The sequence below is a fragment of the Drosophila novamexicana genome, unplaced genomic scaffold (assembly GCF_003285875.2).
Source record: "Drosophila novamexicana strain 15010-1031.04,08,12 unplaced genomic scaffold, DnovRS2.1 tig00004554-arrow-pilon, whole genome shotgun sequence".
In the NCBI taxonomy this organism is placed as follows: Eukaryota; Metazoa; Arthropoda; class Insecta; order Diptera; family Drosophilidae; genus Drosophila; species Drosophila novamexicana.
In genome coordinates this window covers 3,657,450-3,682,983 of record NW_020825051.1, presented here as the reverse complement: position 1 = coordinate 3,682,983, position 25,534 = coordinate 3,657,450, and the positions used below count along the sequence as shown (strand labels likewise).

Genomic DNA, 25,534 nt, shown 5'->3' with positions numbered 1-25,534 from the left:
ATAGTTTGTTTGCGCTCTCTAACCTGCCTTAAAATACAAGTATATTCTGTTTTCTTTTGTTTATTTTATTTTTTTTTTTATTTTACAATTAATATTTTAACTTTATGCTTTTTTCTGTTGCTGCGTATTTTTTTTTTTACGGCGCTAAATCAATTAATTTTATAGGCTTTAAAAAATAATTAAAATTATGCAACAATTAAAATGTAAATGTTTTCATTTTATAAATGTAATAAAATTGTTGGGATTTTGTTTTTGTTTGCTCATGCTTCCCTTTTACTTGTATTTTTATCATTCTTTACTTGTAATCATTTACTCTGTTTTAATAGTTGTTTTTGTTGTTTTTTTTTTTTACTCTCTTTTAATACTTTGTACAATAAACAAGATACATTTCGCATACGAAAATGTAAATCAAATGTTTGAAGAACGCTTTGGGCTCCATGAAAATTATTATTATTTTTCGATAAATGAGAAAAACGATAGAAAACTTTCTTTTGTTTTTTTTTGGGCCAACACGAAAATGAAACATTTAAATTCGTAAATTTCATTAAAGGAATTTTTTTGATGCTCTCAAAACTGAAATATTTATATGGTATAATGACTGTTTGTTGTTGTTGTTGTTGTTGCTATATATATTTTTGTTGTTTTTTTTCTCTTCTTTTTGCTTTAAATTAAATGCCAATTAATTTAATTAATTAATTTTTAAATCACATTTCATTGTTTTTCAACACTGCATATTCAAATTTTTGCATTTTCTGCTACGATTTTGTGTTGTTTGTTGTTGTTGTTGTTGTGTGTGTGTGTGTATGTGTGTGAGGAAACGAAAATGTTTTTGTTTTTTGAATTACGCAACTCGCTATGGTGCGAAATTCATTAAAATTAATAATACTATATACAAATATGGTTTAGGCCATTTTTAATTTTTGTTTTTCGTTTGCATTTTTTTTGTTAAGGAATTTCTCAAATCATTCGCTTCATATCTCAACTACAACCACAGGCGTTGTGCAACACTGGACCGGCGCCGTTAACAACCACTTCGCAACACTGTTTAGTCGAATAACGTGGCCAGCAAATCGTCGCTAGCATTGTTATTGCTACTGCCACTGGACGGCGGCGTATTCAAGTCCGGCTGCGGATCCAGGTACGACAGGATTTCCATTGGATCCATGTCCTGCAACAGCTGTAAGTACAACAAAATTTAGATTAATTCCTGTTTACGGGCTACTCGTTGCTTTGTAAGAAGCGTGCCGCGTTGACTCGTTACTTTGCACTCGTTACTTACATTCAAATCGTGCCCGTTGTTATCGAGACCGGCCGCGGAGGGATCAAAGTTCTGCAGCTCGGCGCTCAAATCGCTCTCAAACTTGAGCTGCGTCTGGCTGCTCATGAGCGAGTTGAGCAGCTGCTCCTGCTGCGACTGTTGCTGCTGGCTGTCCGCGTTGGACATGCTGGTGCTGCTGCCCAGACTGCGGCTGGGCGTGCCCGGCGTCTGTGGTGAATTGTGTCCGGTGCTGTTGTTGTTGTTGTTGTTGTTGCCACCATTGGAGGCATTGGGCGTGCCGCCGCTAATGGGCTCATTGTGGGACGAGCTAACGCTGGGCGGACCACCGGGCGTCATCGGATGGCTGGCGGCGCCAGGCGTGTGCGGCGTGTGTGGCATCTAACAGAAGCAGCCAAGGATTAGCTGGTGCTCAGATATAATCGAGTTGAGCTGAAAGCTTACCTGATCGCTCAGCGATTTCTCCATGGCATTGAGCTGATCCAGCGAGTTGACGCCATCGCTGTTGGCCAGGCTGTTGGCGTCGCTGTGACTGCCACTGAAGCTGTCATAGCTGCTGCGAGTGCCACTGAGGAGGAAGATGAGAAGAAGAGGATTAGATTTGGTTCGATCACTTGCAGCTGGGATTACTTACAGCTGGGCGCCGTTGGGTGCATTGTTGTTGCCCATCATGTTGCCGTTGGCAATGGAATTCATGTCGTGCATGTTGTATGGACTCATGGCCTGAGAGTTGTCCCATGTGGGCAGCTGTGTGGAGCCGGGTGACATGACCTTGGCAATGTCATCGCACAGCTCCTGCTTGATGGCGGGCAGGCCGCCTACGCTGCCCACGCTGCCGACGCTGGTGTTGCTATTGCTGCTGCTGCTGCTGCCGCTGCCGTTGTTGTTGTTGTTGCCGTTATTGTTGCTGCCGGCGACAGTGGCAGCAGAGCTGCCATTTGGTGGCGCCACATTGGCGCCTGTCGGTGCACCCGCTTGCGGCGGATTAGGCATGCCGCCGTTGTGCTGCAAGGCGCGCCAATTGGCCGACGAATCAATGATCACCTCATCCACGTCGGAGGTGCTCAGCGTGTTGAGTATGGCCCAGATGTACTGATCGATTTCCAGGGTATCGGTTATGGCCGACTTGCTGCACTCCGGACAGCGCCAGGAGCCGCGCTCGCTGTTGATCATCAGATAAGCCTCCAGATCGAAGCATTGGACATGCTTGCACTCGTGCCCGCGCGCTGGCAGGCGTATTCGACTCTTCGTAATGGGACACTTCAATGAGATCTTGGCGCACTGTTGCGCAGCATCCGGACTGCCGCCATTGGTGACCACACCGTCCGCACCGACGCTGGGCAGGCTCAGGTTGCGCTTGATCTTCTGCACGCTGTGCTCCAGCGGCAACAGATTCCGCTTGTGCAGCGTCTGCAGCACCTGGCGCACCGATGGCCGATGGACTAGTTGCAGCACAAACAGATGCGACTGCCGAAAAGAAGGCGGGAGAGAGAGAGAGAGAAGATTATAGCGGGTCACACGGTATTGATTATCCAGCTGGAGACTTACACAACAACAGGAACTGGCGGTCAGCTGCAGCGTATTGCGTCCCGGCTGGCAGACAGCCTTCAGATAGAGCGGACGCAGCGCTGTGCTGTTCTTCTCGGAGCGCTCGATATTGAGCGGGGTGGCATTCGCGGAGACGGTGACGGTGTGCGGCCAGTTGGTGTTCATCTGGCGATCGTCCTGATGGAAGCATTTCAGCTGCAGCTCCAGATCGGTGCTGTACGAGAAATGGAGATTAATTTGTGGCCGGGATCAGGGCGCAGCTGGGGGGACTTACCGGCACATCAGCGTGTTGTAGACATTCTGCTTCAGATGGAACACATGATTGCTCACCGAGAGATTGTGGAGCAGGCGGAACGGTGGCAGAATGATGCCATCGCGCACCGGGAATGTCAGTCTCATCTCTTCGCCTGCACACAAAAAGCATTTGGTTAATGAATATGCCAAACTGGCGTCTAGGGTCAATACACTTACTGCTGTCCATTGGCGGCTTGATGTCCGGATTGGGGCTGACATAGGGCACGCTGCAGGCGGGCGTCAGCGGCGGCGTCGGATTGCCAGGAACTGGACTGTGCTGATAGTTTTGCTGGAAACTGTAAATGACAACGGAAATGAGCAAGTGCCTCAATGGAGAGTTAGGGTGTTCGGGGGGCTTACCCTTGATTCTGGTAGGGATTGCCGGTGCTGGCAACGGAACCCGGTCCAGCCGGGCACATGCCGCCTTGGCCAGCGCCCACGCCCATGCCGCCAGCACTGCCGCCGGGATAGAATTGGGCCTGATGTGCGCCGGCAGCGGCGCCATAGCCGACGCCAGCGCCGCCCGCTTGCGGCACAAAACGCTGCTGACCCATGCAGCCGGGACCGGGTCCCATGCCAGCGACGCCCATGGGCATCATGGGTCCGCCGCCCGGGCCCATTACCGGGCCACCATTCGGTCCCATGCCATTGCCGGCTGATATGCGTCCGTAGGCGCCTGCGCCACCGCCGCCGCCGGCCATGGGAACGGCACGTCCATAGCCATTGCCGGCGCCCGCTTGCATGGGCAGGGGCACGCCTGGCACACCGCCGCCGGCGGCGCCCGGATGCATCTGCTGGCCGCCGTACATCTGCGGCGGCTGCTGCTGTTGCTGTGCAGGATTCGGATACATGGCGCCGCCAACGCCAGCGCCGGCGCGCTTCTGTGCCATGTGCATCTGCGGATGTGGATACGGCGCCATGCGGCGCTGCTGCTGCTGCGACAGCTGCTGCTGCTGCTGCTGCTGCTGTTGCGGATAGCCACCGTTGGCCATGCCCTGCATCTTGGCCATGGGATTCATGCCGGCCATTTGCTGGCCCATGCCGCCGCCGGGTCCCATTGACATGTTCTGCATTTGGTTCATGGGCGTCATCTGAAACGAGATAAATTTTTGTTATAGAATTTCCATGCTGAGCTCTAATCCAAATAGATGAACGCGCGGCACGTGCGAGTCGCCTTTGTGGCTTTGCGTAAGTGCAACACGCCAATTGTGGCTGCTAATTGCTCCAACACGCTGTTGTTGTTATTGTTGTTGCTGTTGTTGCTTTTCATATGTCACACAGCTGCTTGGCCGTAATTAGCCAAAGCCCTCGACCCGCTGCCCCCTACCCAGCCGCAGCCAGAGAGTTCCCTACCGCAACGTTTGCCCAGTTGCTGCACTTTGCCCACATCATGCAAACAATTAAATTTGTTATTGAAAGCGCATTCAAAGCCGCCAACTGCGCCGCAAACGGCCCAGTAGCCAAATGGAGCCAAATCCGAATCCAACCGAGCCCAACCCAGCCGAGCCCGAGCCCCAGCCCGAGCCCAAGCCCGAGCCGAACCGCGTCGAGTCAAGCTGAACTGCGAACTGTACCGAGACCATAAAATCCATTCCGAGATTTACCTGCCGTTCGTTAAGTCGTCACAGCTTGCGTAATTGTACTGCCCCCCCCCGCCCACCTCTCTTGTCCCCCGGCCCCTGTTCCACCCTTTGTCACATGTTTGCCATATTCTCGCATGACCTTGCCTATATGGAGGGTTTTATGGCAATGTTACGAACGCTCGTTAAACTGCGCCAGCAGACCAACTGATCAAAGCATATAAAATGCTAAGGCTCACGTTTAGATATTGTCATATAATCAATCTGGTAAATAGACTAGGGGACTGTAATACCTTGAACTGTTTCTCTAAGTTCTCATTATGGGCAATGCTAGTTAATATTTCCGTTTATATCTTTTTTAATTTTCAAATACTTCTTTAATACTTTTTAAAAGTGTTAAAAAATAATCCTTATCCCGTTATATCCCATTTTCCAACACTTAAACAAAAAATATCCCAAGCTAAGAACTCGTGTGAAATTTTAGCTAAAATTCCCAAGCTAACAAACCCATATAAACCTTTAGCTTGTTTAAAGCTAAAACCTCACTTGGTTAAAGCTGACTTTCGCTCTTTTCCGCCAAATTGTCTTTGGGAAATTCATTAGAAATTCAATTTAGATTTCGATGCGATGTTCTGTTCCTTTCTCTATTCTCTTTTTTGTGGCGCGTTTGTACGCAAATGGGGGAGGCGTTCATTAAAAACAATCTGTTTATGGTCAGAAATGAATTTGAAATGCCAACAGCTGGCCATAAGCCGGCTCTGAGAAGGGAAGTGGGACGATCTGCAGTTGCCGCTGCAGCTGCAGTCATTGGATGAAGTCATCAATTGGATGCGATTGTACTCACCTGATGATGCCTTTGTGCGGCCGCACTGCCATAGCCCATGCCGGCCATGCCCATGCCGCCCTGGCCGCCAGCGTAGCCGGCCTGTCCGCCGCCGCCATTCATATACTGGCCATTGCCGTTGCCCATCATGCCGCCATTGGCAACCGGATGCATGCCGCCGCCCATCTGCAAGATTGGAATCGAAGTGTTATGGGGAGTCTCTAGGGTCTCCAGGCACTTGTATCCTACCTGACTGTAGCCGCTCATGGCGTCCATGTTGGACATGTGTTGCTGTTGTTGCTGCTGCTGCTGCTGTTGCTGCTGGCTGGCTGCTGCTGCTGCTGCGGCTGCTGCCACCATATTAGGATAACCAGCGCCGACGCCCGTCTGGGCCTGTCCGCTTTGGCTGCTCGAGCTGCTCAGGCCGCTCAGTGAACTGGCCGAGCTGTTGCTGCCGAGCGAGGTGAACTCCGAGTTGGGACCGAAGGTGTTGTTCAGGCTACGCAGGCTGTCGCCGCCGACGAGCTCATTGCCTAGCATAAAGTTGCCGCCGCCCACAGAGCGTGGATGTTGCTGCTGCTGCTGATGTTGCTGCTGATGTTGCTGCTGTTGTTGTTGGTGTTGGTGCTGCTGTTGTTGCTGGTAGGCCAAGAAACTTTCGCGCTGTTGCTGCTGATATTGCTGCTGTTGCTGCTGGGTGTAGTACTGTTGTTGTTGCTGCTGCTGTTGATGTTGCTGCTGCTGTTGCTGCTGCTGCTGCTGCTGTGCATCCACGATGCTTGTGCTGCTGTTGGTGCTGCCACCTGGCGGTGAGATTTGGCCCCCTGTGGCTGGCGCCCTTGAGGAGCCTGCCTGCTGGTTCATTTCATCATTTTTTCTGTAATAATCATAGCGAACATAATAATACGAATTAGTTTTCATCATTTCATTGAGGGGCAGATACAGTGCAGTGGGCGTGTCAGCCGTAGCCGCAGCCTCCCGCCGCCACATAGTCGAAAATTAGATTAGAATAAAACACAGCTTAGTTTTCCAATTAGGGCGAGCTCTCAACGCGAAGGCCAATTTCACTACAATTAGTTTCGAGAAATTTGACAAATTTTGATAGTAAAAACCAAATAAAAAGTGACAAGCAGACAGGCAAGGGGAAGCGAAGCAGGAAGCAGGAACAAACTGAAGATCCGTTAACAGATAGATTATATTTGGGTTAACTAAAACTTATGTAAGTGGCATTTGAAAGAACTTAACTCATATTTATTTCATTTACAATCTATCTACAATTGATAAGCAAATTAATATTAATACTCGTTCGTCCAATAAGCAATTGTGTTCTTTATGTTCGCCATTATTCCAAGTACCTCGCTGCACTTCTCAACACTGTGTGCATGATTACATTCTGCTTAACTTTATAAATATGCCTGCGTATTTATCGTATGCTATGAGTCAGTTAATACACTGTAAATACTTGATGTTTCTTTGACCAATTTTTGTCGAAGCGTGCCTCGAGACGCGGTACGTTTGCAATTGTCAAGTCGATTGTAATGGGCGCAGTTGTCTGCCTCATCGATGAGGTCAGCGCTATGCTCACGTTAACAACAACATCAAAATGATCGTCATTATCTTGATCATGATTGTCTTCTTCGTCATCAGCATGCACATTTCATCATTGTCAAACACTGTCATTCATTTAACTCGCAGCTGTTGTTGTTTTATACGAATTGCATTTTGTTTGCTTCACTTGTCGCACAGTTGCGCTTCTTCTTCTACTTCTCTCTCGCGCTCGCTCTCGCTCTCTCTCTCTTTCTTCTTCTGCTCGTCTCTTTGACATTTAAAGCCTAAAATGTCAAATGGGCTCAGGGCCTGCGCACCGCCAAGCACGCCGCCCTCATTGCCCGCTTTGCCTAAATCGCGCTGCGCAGCGTCTCTCGCGTCGCGTCTCGTCGCGTTTCGTTTCGTTGAAATTGTTTTCGCATTCGCGTTTTGATGGAGCGACTTTTAAGGTAAAAATAATTAAGCATATTTGCCAGACAACAACAACAGCAACAGCATTGAGCATATGAAGCATCGAGAACACAAACACAAAACGCAATGCGAATTGGAAAAGTACAAAATACAAAAAATAGAATGCAAAATAAATAAATAAAGAGAAAACAATACAGAAATATAAAGTAACACGCTCACAATAATTGCGCATCTACAAAAAGCAGCGCCGCGCAACAAAAGCAAATACGAAAAAAAAATACAGTAAGAGAAGAAGAAGAAAAAACAGAACACACACGCACATACACGCGCAACAACAAAAATGGCAAATGTAAATAAATAGCACACTAAGCGATTGGCTGATAATCGCATGACGAGCGCTTTGCCGGCAGCCGTTAGTTACGCGCGGGGAGGGGTACTTGCCGAGAGGTGTGCGGTTCGGTATTAGTTCGGCATTCGAGTGGATCTGTGATTGTGGCTGTGACGATAAATTTGCATTGAGTTCAACTAATCGGTCGGGCGCGTGGCGAACAGAGGTGCGGCGGCGGGGCACACAACAACAACAACAAGAGCAAAACTCAGCAATGAGCCAAGTGCTCCCAAGGCGCTCCGAATGCGGGTCAGCAGGTCATGCAAAAGTCGCAGCAGTCGGACAGGATTTTGTGCGACACGTTTCAAGGCTGACAAAGCAGCAAATTACAGTTGAAAAATTGACAGACTAATAGGCGAGGAGTGTGTGGGGAAGGGGGCGGGGGGACATGTTGACTAGAAACTGCGCTAAGCGCATTATTTGGCAGATTGGTTCATCTGGTGAACCGGTTCTTTTGAGGTGAGCATTACTTATTTAAACATTTCACATGGTTCGCTTTCTACGCTGCTTTATAAAAAGCTAAATGTTCTTTCTTGCTTTACAGATAAAAAGTGTATGAAGATAAGATGGCAACGTGTTTGCCAGATGCTACCGGAGAAATTCCAATGAAGTGCTTGCTTGTGATTTACTTTGTTTGGTAAGTGCATTAAATTATGCTTATTGAATTCCCGCGAAACACTCGCTTTTCCATTTCATTTCTTTGCTTAGTTAGAGCATTTAAATATTCTGTTTAATTTTGTGCTCTTCGTTGTTGTTTTTATCAAATAATCTATCGAGTTACAGTTATGATCAACTTCCTGTTAATGTGTTGGCTGCTGCCTTATAAACAGCATAACCTTCACAGCCAGCCAGACAGATTTTACATACGAAAGAGGGGGAGAGAGAGAGAGAGGTCGCAAAAAGTGCAAGGTGTAAAGCAAATCAGCAGAAGAGAGCGGCCCGTTAGCTGCATGTGCTGGCTGAGCTGCTGAGAGAGAGGCAGCGAGGCATACATACATATTAGTTGTTCTATGGTTGCGGGAGGGGGGCAGGGGAAACTGCATAGGTTTGTCATATAATCGTCAAGTTTGTTTCTCGTTACGTTCTGTTTTGCCTCATTATGTGAATAACAATTTGCATTACATGGGCGATGAGCGACTGAAAGCGAGAGAGTGAGTGGGAGAGAGAGCAAGGGGTAAGCTGTGTGTGTGTGTGTGTGTGTGCGTCTGATGACGCTGTTAGGCACTTGTTGTTGCTGCAGTTCAGTTTTTGTTTGTTGTACTTTGATTAGATATAAATTACTTTATTGATTAGATAAAATGAAATAAACCAAAAATAACAAAGAAGACAAGGCAGACAAAGGAGAGCACAAACAGATGGAAATCAGTGCATGATCTGACCCCGCTCTCGCCCTCTCTTTCGCCCTCTCGTTCGCTAGCTAATTGTAAGTTGCGCGTACTTCAATTTGCGGCGCTCATAAAAAAGTATTTTTTTGAATAATTTCCGTGTTGTTGTTTATTTCTATTTCATATAAAAAGCTAAAACATTGCGTGTTTTCCGAGACGCAGTTTAAAAATATTGTTTTTTTTTTTGCCTTTTTTGGAATTTTGACTTTTTTTACGCTCAGCGAATTTTCAGCACTAAATCCGAATTTGTTATTTTTTTTTTCTTTTGTTTTATGGCGGGGTTGGGGGCTTGTCTGAGCGGAGGGTTGATTATGTCAGCAGTCAAATGAAATATGTGTTTTTTATATGTTCTTCACGGGGTTGGGGCTCAGATGAATTAGTGGTCGATGCGGCAGCGAGCAGGGCCGGGAGAGGGGGAGGGGGCACAATATGTAGTCGTATATTGTGTCTGGCTCGAGTTCATGATTGGCAAATGTCTGCGGCAAAAACGATTTGCGGGGAAAAAAAACCAAGAAAAATAAGTGCAAAAGTTTTATTTATTATTATTATTTTTGTTACTGTTTTCTATTTTTTATCTTATGGCTGTGATTTTGCGCTGTTGTCGTGTGCTTTTTATAGACGACATTTGGTGGCGCGTGTAAAGCAAAGCGGAATGTATGGAAAAACAAAAGAGAGAGCCGTAAAAAATTGTCAGACACGTGCGTGAAACAACGAATGGACGGCGGGAGAGAGGAGGGGGGGGGGGGGGTGTACAGGGTGTTGCAGCAATATGCAGAAGTTTTGATATCAATAGACTGGAGAGCCTTCATTTTTTTTTCTCGATCAGGCATCAGCTTGCATTCGGGCAATATTCAATAAATTTCGGGATGAAACATGACAGAAGTGCGACAGAGGAAATGCCATCAGAGGCGGCCACTGGACAACTGTAAGGCAATTAAAAAAGCCAACACAGAGAGGCACACACACACACACACACACACACACACACACACACAATCACACACACATGCATATATTTGTAGATATGCTCTGTATTTTTGGTGTAAAAAGCAATCACAAGCAAAATGTTGAACGACAGTCAGCAGAGACAAAGAGAGAGCGAGAGAGCGGGAGAGCGGGAGAGAGAGAGAGATAGAGTGTGAGTGAGTTTCCTGTGCCATCAGTCTTCATACAATACCTCGTCGTACTGGTTCCACATTTCATAAACCATGTGCAACCCCCGCCTCCTACCCCTCGGCAGCAATGTGTGCGGCTGCTGCTGCATTCGATACCCTCTCGAAATGCGTTTGACAGTTGTTTTCAAGGGTGTTTAATGCTGAGCCGCCACCAAAACCGAACCGAACCGAACCAAACCAAACCGAACTGAACTGAGCTGAATCGCATTGTATGCCATGTCCAATGCCCATGTCTGTCGCGGCGCCAAAAGCCGGGCTCTCCGTGCGCCTCTATCCAATTGCATTTTGCTGAAATTTGTGCGCCAGAGTTTTGTTTTTATACCCTTTCGTGGGGTTGCTATAATTCTGGTACGCAGGAAATATATATTTAACCATAAAGCAAGATATATATAATCTTGAACAGTATCAAAATAAAGAATCTATAAAGCCACCCAAACTAGACTACCAGTATTTAAGATATTGCCAGCAGACTTTGCATACTTTTGAGTTTCTGTTGATCGATCGGATCGCTATATCATATACATGTATATATACATAGAACTTATCTTTCAAAAATTAAATTTTCCGTATGAAAACCTTTTCTGTCTCTCAAGATATCTTCATCATGCTGCTTACATATCTGCCAAATCTATGGGCCTTTCGTCTGGAAGAGCATTTAGTATTCGGCTTGCCTGACTCAGTTGTGTTTTCTAGTTTTTTTGGGTTTGGTCTTCTTTTTGCGTCGCGGCAGCAAATTTTGCAATATTCGCATGTCACTGCGGCGCCGCATTGTTGAGGATTGCTTTCGGTTGCCTTGGCTGTTGCTTTGTGGCTCCTTTTCTTTTTTTTTTTGTTTGCCTGCGGCGCCTGCAGGTATGCAGCAGTTTTTATGTGGACTTTAAGTTGAAATCGACTGCAAAGTTTTGGGGCACACACACACACACACAGCATGACACCGAGCGGAGACGCCATAAAACTTGACGGCGCCTCAAGTTACACAGTAGCACAGAACCGTGCCCCTTTGCTACCCCACCCCCAACACACACACACACTCGCACACACACAACTGCTCCCTTTTATGGTTTCATTTTGAGTGAATTACTTTTGGCGCCCAATCGCCCGCTGCGTTGAATATTTCGTATAAAGTTTCTCGTGCAAAGCATAAATATCGTCTTATGATTTATTTGCCAATGGATTCGATTCGAGAGCTCCCACACACACACAGACGCACACACACACAGCACAGCGGCTCATCATAAATTGCAATAAAAATCAAAATAAATCAGCATAATAGACTCGCAGCAACCACCGCAGGCCGGGCACACAGCAGCAACCCTCGAAAGCCAACAACCAGCCCATGTGGGTTTTATTTGTTGACTGGGGTAAAAATTTCGCGGCCCACTCGACAACCGAATAAAAATTGAACTGCAAAGGCGGAAACAAAAAGCAAAAAACAAAAAAGCGAACGAAAAAAGCTGGAATTGTGGCAAAAGGCGCACAATTTTGATTAAAAATCCAATGGAAATAATGCAACAGCCCAACAAGCTGGAGAGAGGCACACAGGCACAGAGGCACGATGACTGATATGCTGCCACGTCAGGCAGGGCAAAACATATTCATATTGTGGCATGCAGCAAACCAAACACACTCCACACACACACACAACAGCCCCGCCTCAGTCCTGGACATGTTATGTGAAATATTGGTTCTAAATTTTGCCTGTTGTTGCATTTTCCTGTCGATTTTAAATTCATTTTTATAAATGTTTTGCCGGTTTGTGGTGTGTGTGTGTGTGCAAAAGTTTCTGTTTGCCTGTTGCCTTTGTTCAAAATTTAGCCGCATGCATCACATGTGGTATGAGTAATATTTGAATGGTTTGCCCAGCTGCTGCCCCCCCCCCCCCCCTATGCCGCGTTTTCGGCACCTGTAACTGCAGACGGCTCCACAGCAACAACAGCAACAACAACTTCAGCTTAAACAATGTCTATGCTAATATCAAGAACAACAACAATAACAACCTCTGGCATATACACAGCTCATGTTGCTGTTGCACGCTGCGTATACGCAATGTGCGCTGCTTTCTATGATAGCCTGTACACGAGTGTGTGTGTGTGTGTGTGTGTGTGTGTGCGTGCACTAATTAGCATATTTAAGCGCTCACTTGATGTACATCTATGTATATGTACATACACATGCATGCGACAGTGCACAGAGAGAAATTTCGACGTTGTAAACTTGGCCTAAGAGTTTGATTTTCTAGTTGGATTTTTTATCATATTCCATATAAATATATATTTCTGATTCGCCAGCAGACAAAGGTTATAAACTATATATTGCTGTGCTATAAATATTTAAATATTAAATAAATAATAATAAATAAATAAAGTACAAAAAATGTACTGCATACTTCTGGGAGCTAAACAAAGTTTTAATGCGTTTAGATTAAAGCAAAGTCAAGTGCTTGAATTGTGTTGATTATAGTTATTAATTATTATATCAAAACTAAAATCAACATTTTGTATATAATAGTGTATATTTATATAAAACTAAAGCTCTGTAAATATATCAAAGCATATAAGATATCTTAAGTGAAAAGTTTGCATATTTCACTAGATATGCTTTTCATTTTTGATTCTAGATTTTCGCTCTAATTTGAAGCCCTGCCAAATCATGTTCGCTTTAGGCAATGTTTACTGTGCCATATGCCACTTATATGTAATATATATGTATATGTATATATATAGAGATATATAGGCGAATCGCATTACAGAGTTCAAACGCATAAATAAAACAAAACTGCATTTCGCAACTTTGTAATTGCACTTGGCTCTTGTTGCTACCGCTAGTTGTTGTTATTGTTGTTGTTGCTGTTGTAATTGTTGTTGTTGTTGTTGCTGTTGTTCTTGCTGCTGTCCTTGTGATGTAACCCCAAATGTTTTGCTGTCTGCTCGTGCCGCGATAAAAAGCGACTTGTAACACGCGCTAATCAACAGCCGCCATGGCTGTGCCGTCTAGTTTCATTTCCAGGTTGGACCCAAGCACAGCCCCCCCCCCCCCCGTAACCCTCGCCCCATCAGCCTGTGCCCCTCCCCTGCACCTATCAATCAGCGACAGTTTTGCGCACCTTACTTGACTGTTTTGCCTCTTCTTCTTTTTTTTTTCGTTTTTATTTAGTTTTTTTCTAGTTATACGCTGCCTATCTTATCTGTCAGTTTTGCTGAAACAAAATTTATGCCAGCTCGCAGTTGTTGTTGTTGTTGTAGTTGCAGGGCAGGTGTGTGTGTGAGTGTGTATTTGTGTGTGTGCGGTGTGCAACCTTGTGGCTTACGAAAAATTCTAAACGAATTGGATAATACGTCAACGTCATCAACAGCAAGATTTTTGATTTTGTAGTTTTTTGTTTTTTTATCTAATCGCCAATTAAATGCAATCGTTCCATCGAAATGGCCGAAAAGTGTCGAAACGGGGCAAGTTTTCGTATTAAACAAAAGCCAGCGCAAAATGAGAAAAAAGAAAAAAAACAAATCATAAACAATTAGAGACACATAAACATTAAAAATAAATCGAAGGCTGGCTGTCAGCAACAAGCCAAATGGCAACAACAACGACAACAACAACAACAACAACAACAACTAAAAAGAAGCTACAATAATTTTGCTCAAGTATTTTGCACAAACAACAACCACAACAACGGCAAACACATAAACAATATACATAAATCACATTTTAAAATAAAACAAAGCGAGAATTGCAACAGCGCAAAATAAAACGACGAAAAACTCAACGCATAAATCGACGCCGATGACGGCGACGACGTCGCTGCCGCTGCCGCTGCCGACGCCCGCGTCGTACTTGAAAACCAGTTTCAAGCAACAAAAATGTCTGCCGACGTACAGCTAAGCAGCAGCAGCAGCAACAACAACAGTCTGATACTGCAACAAAACAAAGAAAACAAGCCCAAAATTGTTTTTAAAAAAAGACAATTCGAAATTGTGCCATAACCTCAAATTGTTGAGCATAACCACAAAATAGTTAAAGCAGCAGCGATAGACTGCGGCATGAGGAAACCAAGCTGATAAGCACGTTTAAATAAACATGTTGAGAAGCGCCGAGAGCGGCGCACAGTTAGCTAGCAGCCAACTGTGAGAAGCGCAAAGAGCGGCGCATAGACAGTTATGTGGCTGTGAGAAGCGCAAAGAAAGGCGCAATGCGGAAGTAAAACGTATTGACAAAGCAACTGTGAGTGTATAGACGTGAAAAACAAATCAAAATGCATTCGTTTCATTATGTTCATTCAATTTGACGTCAATTCGACTGTAAAGTCTTTAGCTTAATCCCAATCTTTATTGTACGGCAACTTAATCGACTTGTCGTACATGGTTTACAGCTCTTTGCAATTTTCATTCATTTCTGACCGTAAATCAGAATTCCGATTCCCGCACTCGATGCCGTAATGTAATCGCCAGCAATAAATACTTGGCTGTACAAGAAACAAAAAAAAAAAGAAATACCCATTCCATGGCCGAGTTCCATTCACAAAAACGTTGACAATCTCTGCCACAGCCATTCGCCATATTGAAGACTGGGCCAGCAATTCGTCAGCTATTGGTATGGGTGGGCGCTGCTGAAAACCCGTGATAAGAGCTGCGATAACCAAAATTTCTGCATACCTGGGCGAAAACACAAAAAACAAAAAATAAATACAAAATATGTCGGCCGACGAGTATGGCTACAAGTTGAAAATGGGTTTCCATTCAGCCCAGCTGAAGACGGGGCTCGGGGTAGAGTGCAATGAAAATTTCCACTGTCTGTCAGCAGAAAACGCAAACAACTAGAAGCGACAGCTACAGCTAATGCCGGCTGCAGATACCCTGTAATCTAGTTTGAACCTTCGATAACTGTCATGTTCAGCCTATAAAGATGGGGGTCTAAAGTACACTTATACGAAATATCCAGATATAAACCCTAAGAAATAGAATAAAGAGTTTTTGATATATCAAACTATGATATATTGAACCCTGTTTATTCCTTATAAAGATGTGAGTCCCAAGATTACCAAAACTCCAGATATAAACTCTGAGAAATGGTATATAGATATTATTGATAAATTCCTTCTTCTATATTCCTCGTTTGCCCCGACATTTCCAGCATATAAAGATGTGAGTCCAAAGCGGACTTATACCGAAAAATCTAGATATAAACCCCAAGAAATGTCATAGTAAGCTGTTGTTACAAGCAAACCCATTTAAAAAGATTACGCGGTATACGAAAAAACACACTTTGCTCTATAATTTGTTGCTGTAGCTTGTTGTTGTTGTTGTTCTTGTCGCTGATAAGAGTTGGTTACCTTTGATTTCTGTTCTGTGCGTAGCGTAGTCTGCGACGATATGGAACTGGGACTGGAACTGGGACTTGGACTGGGACTGGGAGTGCTATCTATGGCTGACAAGTTAAAAGTTTGGTTTCGGTTTCTTTTTGTTTCTGCGCCGTTGTTGTTGTTGCTGTTATTGTTATTGTTTTTTCCGTTTTAAGCATATATTTAACTAGAACTGTGTTCGGTTGTTCGGTTCGGTTCGCTTGGGCTGATATCAATGCTCGGTGGTGCTTTTAATTGGGTCGTTAAATGTGGTTTGTTGTTGTTGGTTGTTTTTGGGCGTTTTTATCATGTGACTTCTTCAAGGTGTTTTGAGGGCAAGAATCTATGTATAGGTAAACACGATAACGCGGCCCATTCAAAATGAAACCAAATGCACATCTCTCGTCAACGATGTCGAGTCAAAAGTCAGACTCTTAACCCATTAATGCCCGCCCAATCAAAACCGAATTGCAATTAGATATGCGAGACAAGCGCGTTGACCTTCAGACAGTTGAGGGTATTTAATGCCATGGTCCCGACAAAGGGTGGTTTACTTAACACGTGTAACTATTGTTATGGCCACGAGTGTATGTGTGTGTGTGCGAGTGTGTGCTCGAGGGGTTGATCGGGCTTCAGCCCCCGTACGCTGATGGGTTTATTAATATTGGGCCGCACTTATTAAAGCCACTTTTCTAAGTACATGTGGACTCGATAAAGCAATAAACGCACCAAATGTTTGTTTCTTTGGGGTTAATGAGAATCAGAGAGAGAGAGAGAGCTCGGGAGAGCGGGAGAGCGTGGCAATGGGAGAGTGAGCGCGCAAACGCCTCTCTTTGATCTTTCGCTCTTGTCTGTGTGTGTGTGTGTGCTTGCACCTAACCTTATCCCAGGGGGGTTGTTTACACACACACACACACACACACACACACACACACACACTCGCACACTTTTTGCGATTTGCAAATGGTTTTCCGCGTTTAGGTTTTGTTTTTCTGCTATTTACTTATTGTATCGCATTTTTATTTCCCGTGTGAAAATTGCCAAAGGCCCTAGAGAACAGGAAGTCGGAGGTAAAAACGGCTACTTTGTCCGTTCGTCCTTTATTTTTTTTGGGGTTCGTCTCGTCTGGTGGTTGGATTTCTGGATTTTTTGATGTTGATGGGTTCTGATTTTTGGTCGCCTTGGTGGTTGATTGATGTGTCGCATAGTTGTTGTTCCTGTGTATTTGCTTATATTTAGTTGCTTGGCCTTTCGATTAGGGTGTGTGTCTGTGTGTGCGGCATGAACAGGGTGTTAATTGTTGTGCAAGACTTTTACAAGCTTGAATTAAGTGCGTGACAAAATATTGAGGCTCAATTTGAAGCGAATTCTTCAAATGTAAATTGTAATATAGATTAACTAAATATAATATAGTTTAACTAATGAATATAGTATTCAATTAATAAATTTAAGCGAAAGGTTAATTTTCCACATGATCTACAACAACTTTTTTCCAAAGGCATTTTCGAACTAATTCTCGAGTATCTCAAGAATGTTCCAGTGCATTCCGGCGAATTAGTCAAGTGATTTATTTTTGTGCCAAGTTTTTCCTTTTCCATTTTCTTCTCTTGGCTACCTGTGCCCACAAATGGGTTAGGCTTTTTACCTGTGCCGGCATTTGGCTTGCACTTTAAGATCTATGTAAGACCCTTTTTTTTTCCGATGATGAATTACAAACGAACCGCACACAAATATGCGTGTGTGTGTGTGTGTGTGTGTGTATTCCATTGTTGTGCCGCAAAATATGCGTGGCATGTGAGAAGAAGAAGAGGAAGAGGAGGAGGAGGAGGAGGAGAGAAAAACGGCAAACGGCAGACGCAGAGAAAGGCGTAGGTAGAGGCAATACTGAAAGAGGGACAGACCCAAACCCAGATGCGACGAGTTTGTAATGCTTCGTCGAGTGACCTTTTTCACGGTCTCCCCCCCGCTTTTTACAAAAGATACAAGAAACTGAATTTGGGCAAAAACATTGTCGCTTTGTTGTTGTTGTTGTTGTTGTTGCAAGGGCTGGCAGGCAGGCAGGCAGGCAAGCGGATCGCCGTATCTTGGGAAAATTTCTAACGTGTGCGCCTTCTTTCTACGAAAATAGTTCAATGAAAAACTCCAAGAAAATGCTCGCCAAGAAATAAGAAGAAGAACAACAACAACAACAGCAGCAGCAGCAGCAGTAGGTCGCAACAAATTGTGCACTCAACGGCAAATGTTTGCTAAGGCTGTGCGAGAGAGAGCGCGCACAAGCGAGCGAGAGAGAAAGCAGACGCGCTGCTCTGCCTGCTGCTCTTTGGTCTACGTGCGAGCCGAGGTGAGCCTGTGTGTGTGTGTGTGTTTGAGTCAATTATGGGTCAGCTGTGCGTGAGTCTGAGAGCGATAGCAGCAGCAGCAGGCGCGGCGCGGCAAAGAGGCTGAGCGTAAGCTGCAGCCTGCGTGAGTGGGAGAGAGAGAGAGAGAGAGAGAGAGAGAGGCAGAGCAATAGAAAATACACGCATAACGGCTGTCACAGCTGATGTAAACGTTGAGTGCGTGCCTGTGTGCATGTGTGTGTGTGTGTGTGTGTTTACGGTTTTTGTTTTGCTTTTAGGCAAAAAAAAAACAAAAAAAACAGCGAGAAGAAACACAGTTAAATAACGAACTTTGCAAAAACGTTGCAAACGTTTGTTTCAAATTTTGATAAATTGTTTGTCAAATATTGTAAAGTTATCTATGATAATAATAATATTTGTTTTGCGCTTAAAACTAATTTTGTTTATGAGTTCTACAACAAACAAAGCAAAAGGTGATACAAAATTTACATAAAATATCTAAAAACAAAAGCACATTCCTTTCAAAGCACAACAATTAAATGATTTTTTTTTTTGTTTTCTATGTAAAGAAATATATGTATTTTATTGAGCAGTTATTTAAATGCACTACGTTTGTATTTTTTCTTCTTCTTTATTTAAATTTATTTTTAGCTAAATTGAAAAAAATCGTTTTGGTATTTTTTTTGCAAGTTATTTTTGTTTTTGCTCAAGTTTTTAATTTTTTTTGGTATTTTTATTTTTGTTGTTTCAAATGGAATTTATTTTTAGATATTTTACCTAAGTTTTGCTTTATTGTGCGAATTGTTGTTGCGGCTGCTGCACTTGTTGTTGCTGTTGTTGTTGTTGTTGGGAACAGGTGCGCGTTGGAAGCGAAAGAAGAAGCAGTTCCTCTGCTTGCTGTTGTTGTTGTTGTTGTTGTTGTTGTTGTCTTATCAGCGCTAGCGTTTTGTTGCAGTTCCTGGTTTCACTTATATTTCACTTTTCACTTGTTTCGGTGGAAAACTCTGGCGAGTTAAGTTTTAACTGTTAACTTGTATTGTTTTTCTTTTTTCCTTTGGGTCGTGTTGGGGTCGGGTATTTCTTTTGTTTTTTTTTTGGTGAACTTACTTTTTGGAATTGCGCTTCGTTGTTTGTTTGGAATACATGGGAATTTTGTCAACAATCAATTGCATGGCATCAACAAATACATGGGCATCTAGACACACTGTCCAAGGTGTGTGCTGCGGTTGTTGTTGTTGTTGTTGTTGTTGTTGTTAATTTGTTTATTTTATTTGCAAGTGTTTTCTTGTGGCTTTTCTTTGATTATTTTGCTCAAAGGTTCAGCGACATTTTGGCAAAGTTTATTTTTATATGTTTAACTTTGTGTCGTGCACTTTTTCTTTCACTTTTGATTTTTTGTTAATCTGGTTTTTTGTTTTTTTTTTTTAACTTTTTTTGTTGTTGTTGTTACGCTTTCACATTTCTGTTGTCTGTTTCTTTCTTTTGTTGTTGTTGTTGTTGTTGTTTATGATTTTGCACAAGTTTGTTTTCTTTTTGGTTGCTAGCAAAAATTTCGGTTTAATTAACTTTTTTTGTAAAAACTTGTTGATTTGTATTTTGCAAATTTTTTCACAATTTTGTTATTGTTGCACTTGTTGCAATATTATTTGTGCTAGTTGTTTGTTTAATAATACTGTTGTTGTAGTAATCCAAGTTGTTGTTGTTGTTGTTGCTGCTGCTGTAGTTTGTTGTTGTTGTTGTTGTTGTTTTGTTGTTGTTGTTGTTTGCGGGCTTGCAACAGGAACTTTTTGTTGTTTGAGCACTTAATCCAAAAAATGTGCTCTGGTTGTTGTTGTTTGTTTATTTGTTGTTTGCTCCACTTGAGCAACAATTTTTGTTCTAAATGTGTTTATGTCACTTTAACTGCAATTTGTTTTGTTTTGTTGTTTGTTTTGTTTTTTTTTTTTTGTTAATATAACTTTTAATACACGTTCAAATACTACACAGTTAAAGTTGTTGTTGAAAAAAACCGTATCGAGGGTTTAGCAAAAATTCCAACGATTTTAGACGTGATCTCTCTCTTGTAACATTTGCGTTTGCCGCGTTTGATGCTTGCGCGTGTTTTAACCGAACGACGACAACATTCGACGGCAGCCAGAAAGGAACTGAAGCTGGCTGGCAACGCTGACCGTGGCACGACTCGAAACTGACTGAACGGGAAACTGTCGACTGTGATGGCCGCTGCTGCTGCTGCTGTTGCTGTTGCTGTTGCTGCTGCTGTTGCCGCTGTCGCTGCTGCGATGGCGGCGCTACCTTCGCACCCACACACACACACACATGCACGCGAGAGAGAGCGCATTGCTGCGAACATGTTTGTGAGCATTTGCGCGTGGTACAGTTGTCGGCTCTCCGGTTGCTCGCTCTCTCTCGCTCGCTCGCTCGCTGGCGCGCTTGATTTATTTCAGGTCGCTGTGTTTGGTATTCATTTGACTGTTAAGGGGCGACGACGCGCGAGCACTTAAGTAAAATAATAATTATACGTATGTCAATTTGTTTGACTTCTTTGCGTGCGTTTATTGCTACGTTTAGCGTAAAAGCGCAAAGCGTAGTAGAATCTACTACCTTTTTTGCTTGACATTTATTGGGTTTGTTTTGAAAGCGTTTGTAAGTGCGAGCGTGCGTTTGTGTGCGTGTGTGTGTGTGTGTGCGTGTATGTTTATATCTGTGTATGTGGGTAGCGTTAAGTAGATTTTTCAGCACATTTGTCTTAATTGTTGTGATTTGTGGTTGATATTTGAATGATTTACGGCAGCCAGGGGCGCAATTTTGCGAGTCTCGATATGCGGCTTACATATGCAAATTAAGTGTTGCCTGTCCATTACTTAAATGCAAATTAATTGTTTCTTAAACGTTAACACTATATTTAACAATTGAGCAGTTTATTTGTTAGCGATCTTAGTTAATAAATTAAATACATAAATGTATAAACATGCCATATTCTCAAATACACTTACACTCTCATACAAATATAAATACAAACACGCATAGACACACACATGCTCGCCCAATCGTTTCGTCGAGTGGCCGCAAAATTGAAATACTTTAATTACCCGAATAAAAAACATTTAACAATTTAATCTGAGCATATCAATTGCCGCACACAACACTCCACACACACACACGCACGTACACAAAAGTATGTGCACGCTCTCTCTCTCTCTTATTTCACGCGCTCACGCTCACGTCGCGCTCTCCGCAAAGTCGAATCATGCCCAAAATCCACTCCCAATTTATCACTCAATTAGCACAGAAAAATGTAGTAGTGTATTTACTACACTTCTCGCACACACACACACACACACACACACACACACACACGCACATACACTAACGCAAAGGGAGAGCAACAGCAGCTGCACAGCGTGAGAAATTCACTGCGAATTAAATGCATACCCAAGCAGCCGAGCTTCGGTTCGGCTACTGCTCGGCTTCGGTTTCGGCTGTCGGCTGGCGGCTGTCGGCTCAGCTCTCGCCTTCGGCTTCAGCGTAGCCGTATCGGGTGTTCATCTCAATGAAATTGTAGCATATTTGTTGCCATATCGAGATTAAATTTTCAAAACACAAACGAGCGCAGCGCCGCTGTTGGAGGTGGCAAACAGACAGAGTAAGAAAGAGAGAGAGAGAGAGAGAGAGTGTGTGTGTGTGTGCGAGAAAGAGAGGCAGCGAGGCAGAGAAGAGAGTGAGACAGAGAGCGCGCTGCTTGTAAGCTTTTGTGTGTGCTGGGTGGGTGGGTTGGGTGGATTGCTGGGTCGTTCGCTTGGTTGGCCGTGCGATTTATTGATGACGTCGACGACGGCGTCTCTGCCGCTGGCAGTGTTAATGTGTTTGTTGCTTTGGCATAAAATTATGTTTTATTTTATTTAACATGGTGTATGTATTTTTTTTTTAATTTTGTTGCTCTCTGCTGCCGTCGATTTTTGGCAGTCCTTGTCATAATTTCAATGCGAGAAGGAAACGCAGCCGTCCTGGCGCAGGAAGTCTTTGTGAGTGTCAGGCAGCAGGAACAGCAGCAGCAGCAGCAGCAGCAACAACAACAACAACAACAACAACAACTACAGCAGCAGCAACAACAACGTCGACAGTTGTGCGATGATGGCAGCTTCATTGGGTTATGCTTATGGGTCTCGCTGTGTGTGTGTATGGGTCTGTGTGTGTGTGTGTGTGTGTGTGTAAAAGGAAGTGTATTGCGTTGTAGGCCGTCGTCGGCTTTATGCACGTGCGCGGGCGAGGGAGGTTCGAGTATCTGTATCCGTATCTGTGTAAATGCGTTGTTGTTGTTGTTGTTGCTGTTGTTGCTGCTGCTGCTGGTTGTTGGCCTGCTCGTTCGCCCCTCTGTCATTGTGTATGTGTCATGGGCTGCTTATGCGTTGTGCTCTGTGTGTTCCTGTTGTGCCTTCCTGTCACTGTATGACTGTGCGAGCCGAGTCGAGCCGAGGCGCGTACAGGGTGCTTAGGGCGGCCACATACCGCAGCTAAAACATTGCTTAGTTGGATTAAGTTCGTCAAACAGGGCACAGATTGAAGTATACGGGGTGCTTTTGCGGGCATACAGGGTGCCTCTCAGCCTGTTAGTGTTTATAAAGCTTGTCAAACAGGGCTTAGAAGGGAATTTTACAGGGTTTAAGGCAAATGTCTGTAATCAGGTTTTTATTAAGCTTTTCAAATAGCACACATATGAGAATATACAGGGTGTATTCAGTAGAGTTAGAGTTACAGGGTGCCCATATACACTGTCAAAACATGAATCAGTTAATGGACGTGACTTGAATCATGTATAATTCATTTTACATAATAACAATTTAATAATCATTGAAGACAATTGAATGTTAATGCTTTAAACGGGGTGCTTTGTTAGATTTTGTGTTAGTCTTAAGGCTAAACGTTGCATCACCCTGTATATAAAACGCGGCTGTAAAAACAATTTAATGCATAAAACGACAAAAATCTGGTTTTCACAAAACCAAACCCAGAGCCACCAACAAGCGACGAAAGCGCTAAAGAAGGAGGCAATGAGTGGCAAAGGAGGACGAAGCGGAAGAAGTGGCAGGGGCGGAGGAGGCATGGCGGTGTAGGAGAGGAAGAAGTTGCTGCTGGAAGAACACTCACAGGCCAAGCAATGACAGCAACAACAAGCAGAACAACAACAACAACAACAACAGCAGCAGCAGCAACTGTTGAGATTACACTAAAAGTAACTGCCAGCAGCAGCAGCAACAACAACAACAACAACAACAACAAGCAACTGCAGCAGCAGCACTGAGAGAGCGCAGCACTAAAATCAATTATGTAGCAAGAGCGGCAACAACAACAACAACAACACAACAATTGCAGTTGGTAGCAGCAGCGTGAAAATAGTAGTGGAAAAAATGGCAAAGTAAAATGAAAAAGCAGACAACGCTAGCGCTGACGCTGACGCAGACGCTGGCAGAGGTAACAGCAGCAGGCGCAGGGTGGTGGGTGGCAATGCCAGTCAGAGAGTCAGACAGTCAGCCAGCCAGCCTGACGCTCTCTACGTCGCGTCGGTCAGTCACAAATATGTTGCGCATTTTTGCCTCGGCAAAGAGAGAGAATGGGTGTGAGAGCGGGAGGGAGAGAGAGAGAGAGAGAGCGCGAGCTGCTGTGTAACTGTTGTTTTTATTGCTGTGGGGTGGGCTGGTGGGTTAGCTAGTAAAATTCGTGAGAAGCGCGGAGAGAGGTGGCAGCGGCAGTAGCAGCAGCAGCGGCAGCAGCAGCGGCAGCAGCAGTAAACGATGAACTTTGCTTGACGATGCGACGATGCTTTTTGTTGTTCTTGTTGCCGTCCGTTGTTGGTGGGTTTGAGGCAAACACCTTTCCACGTGCAAGCCGAGAGCATCTCTGTTGCTGCTGCTGCTGCCGCAGTCGACGTCAGCGTCGCTGCTGCCACGCAGATGTTTGGCAAAATAATCAGCGAGCGACGTTGGAGAAAAGAGCGTGCAAAAAATTATGCTGAGTGCTTTGGCTGCCTGCCCATACAAAGTGAAAGAAGCAGCAGCCACGACTTACTCACACTCTGTGTACATGCGTGTGTGTGTGTCTGTGCAGCATAACAGAAAAAAAGGCAGCGAAAGAAGAAAATCAACGAGCAGCAGCAACAGCAGCAGCAGCAGAAGGCGACGCGACGCGGCGAAGCTGCCAGCGTTCGGTGGTTCGATGTTCGATGTTCGCTCAGTTTCAGTTACAGGGGCAGCGATGTCGACTTTGCGTCGGCAGATACTTTGAGATTTTTTTCTTTTGTACGCTTTATTTTGTACTTTTTGTACATTATGTTGTTGTTGTTGTTGTTGCTTTCATACATTTTATCAGTTCGAGGCGGCGTCGACGTCGATGTCGACGTCGATGTCGACGTCAGCGTAGCTGCCTGACGATTTTCTTGGCGTTGTTGTTGTTTTTTTTGTATTTATTTGGGTGCCGTTTGGCGTTTAGCTGTTGTTCTTGTTGCTGTTTCGTTGTATCTGTATCTGTATCTCACACACACACACACGCACACATATTGATACTCGTATCTTTGTATCTTTTAGCGCTGTTTTGAGTTAAGCAATTGATGGATATGGTTTATTTATAACGCTTGGCGACTATCGAATGAACACTTGGCCTGTGCGAGTCTCTGGCTATGAGTATCTGTAAGATACACGCTGCCGCGTCCCTGCCTCTCTGCCAGCCTGCCTGCCCGACTGCCTGGCCTGTTCGATAAACGTAAGCGTAATAATATTTTATTGAAATTTGTTTTCTTTTCTTCTGCCTCTGAAGAAATGCTCAACAACATTTTGTACAATTTTTCTTTTTCGGCTGCCATACAAAAGCCACTGAGTGGGAGAGCGGACGGTGGGCTAGGGGACAGCGGGTTGGTGGGTGGTAAGGGGGAGGGGAGACAGGGGGGGGGGCTTGCTGGCCAATACGACGACTGCGTTCATTTCTTGCTGCTGCTTATGTTTTTTTTTGTTTTGTTTTCTTTGTTTTTGTCGTCGTCGTCGTAGTCGACGTCGTCGGTCGTCCGTCGTCCGTTGTCGGTCGTCGTCAACGTTTTTTGCGCTATAAGTATCTGTTGGATAAATATGAGGTTAAAGCGTTGCCTTCTGTTGTCGGTTGATGTTGTTGTTGCTTTTGTACATACCTACACACCTACAGATATGTATGTACATATGCAAGTATGTGGCTGCCTTATGTACCTGTGCGCCTTGTAGTTGTATCTGTATCTGTAGCTTGTATCTGCATCTGTATCTGTAGCTTGTATCTGTATCTGTGTGTGTGTGTGTGCCTGGTGAAGCGAAGTGCAGCGCATTTTGATTGTTGGCTGCCTTTTGATGAAAACATAAATATCACAACACAACAAAAACACAGCGAGTGAGGCCAAAAGCGAGGCAACTGCAGCTGA

The 25,534-nt window shown here is 44.3% G+C and overlaps 1 protein-coding gene and 1 long non-coding RNA gene across 5 annotated transcripts in view; one reads left to right on the top strand and one right to left on the bottom strand.

Moving 5' to 3' along the window:
• Positions 1-782: 782 nt before the first annotated feature.
• On the bottom strand, positions 783-19,515 carry LOC115769703 (zinc finger MIZ domain-containing protein 2). Of its 2 annotated transcripts, XM_030714631.1 has the most exons (11): positions 19,210-19,515; positions 5,771-6,398; positions 5,543-5,707; positions 3,479-4,209; positions 3,296-3,414; positions 3,099-3,231; positions 2,825-3,038; positions 1,911-2,743; positions 1,721-1,844; positions 1,280-1,657; positions 783-1,177 (listed from the first exon to the last, which is right to left on the bottom strand). In XM_030714631.1, the coding sequence occupies exons 1-11, from the start codon at positions 19,272-19,274 to the stop codon at positions 1,046-1,048; spliced, it is 3,522 nt and encodes a 1,173-aa protein (XP_030570491.1). In that variant the 5' UTR covers positions 19,275-19,515; the 3' UTR covers positions 783-1,045. The 2 variants fall into 2 exon arrangements, with proteins under 2 accessions (XP_030570491.1, XP_030570490.1); XM_030714630.1 differs by lacking the exon at positions 19,210-19,515 and having other exon boundaries at positions 5,771-6,624.
• Positions 7,365-25,534, top strand: part of LOC115769707 — a 193,849-nt gene continuing 175,679 nt past the window's right edge. Inside the window, exons 1-2 of one of the 3 annotated variants that reach the window (XR_004018780.1) lie at positions 7,365-8,327; positions 8,413-8,505. This is a non-coding gene — a long non-coding RNA (uncharacterized LOC115769707). The remainder of the gene's footprint in view (positions 8,328-8,412; positions 8,506-25,534) is intronic. The other 2 variants (XR_004018779.1, XR_004018778.1) reach the window with 2 other exon arrangements.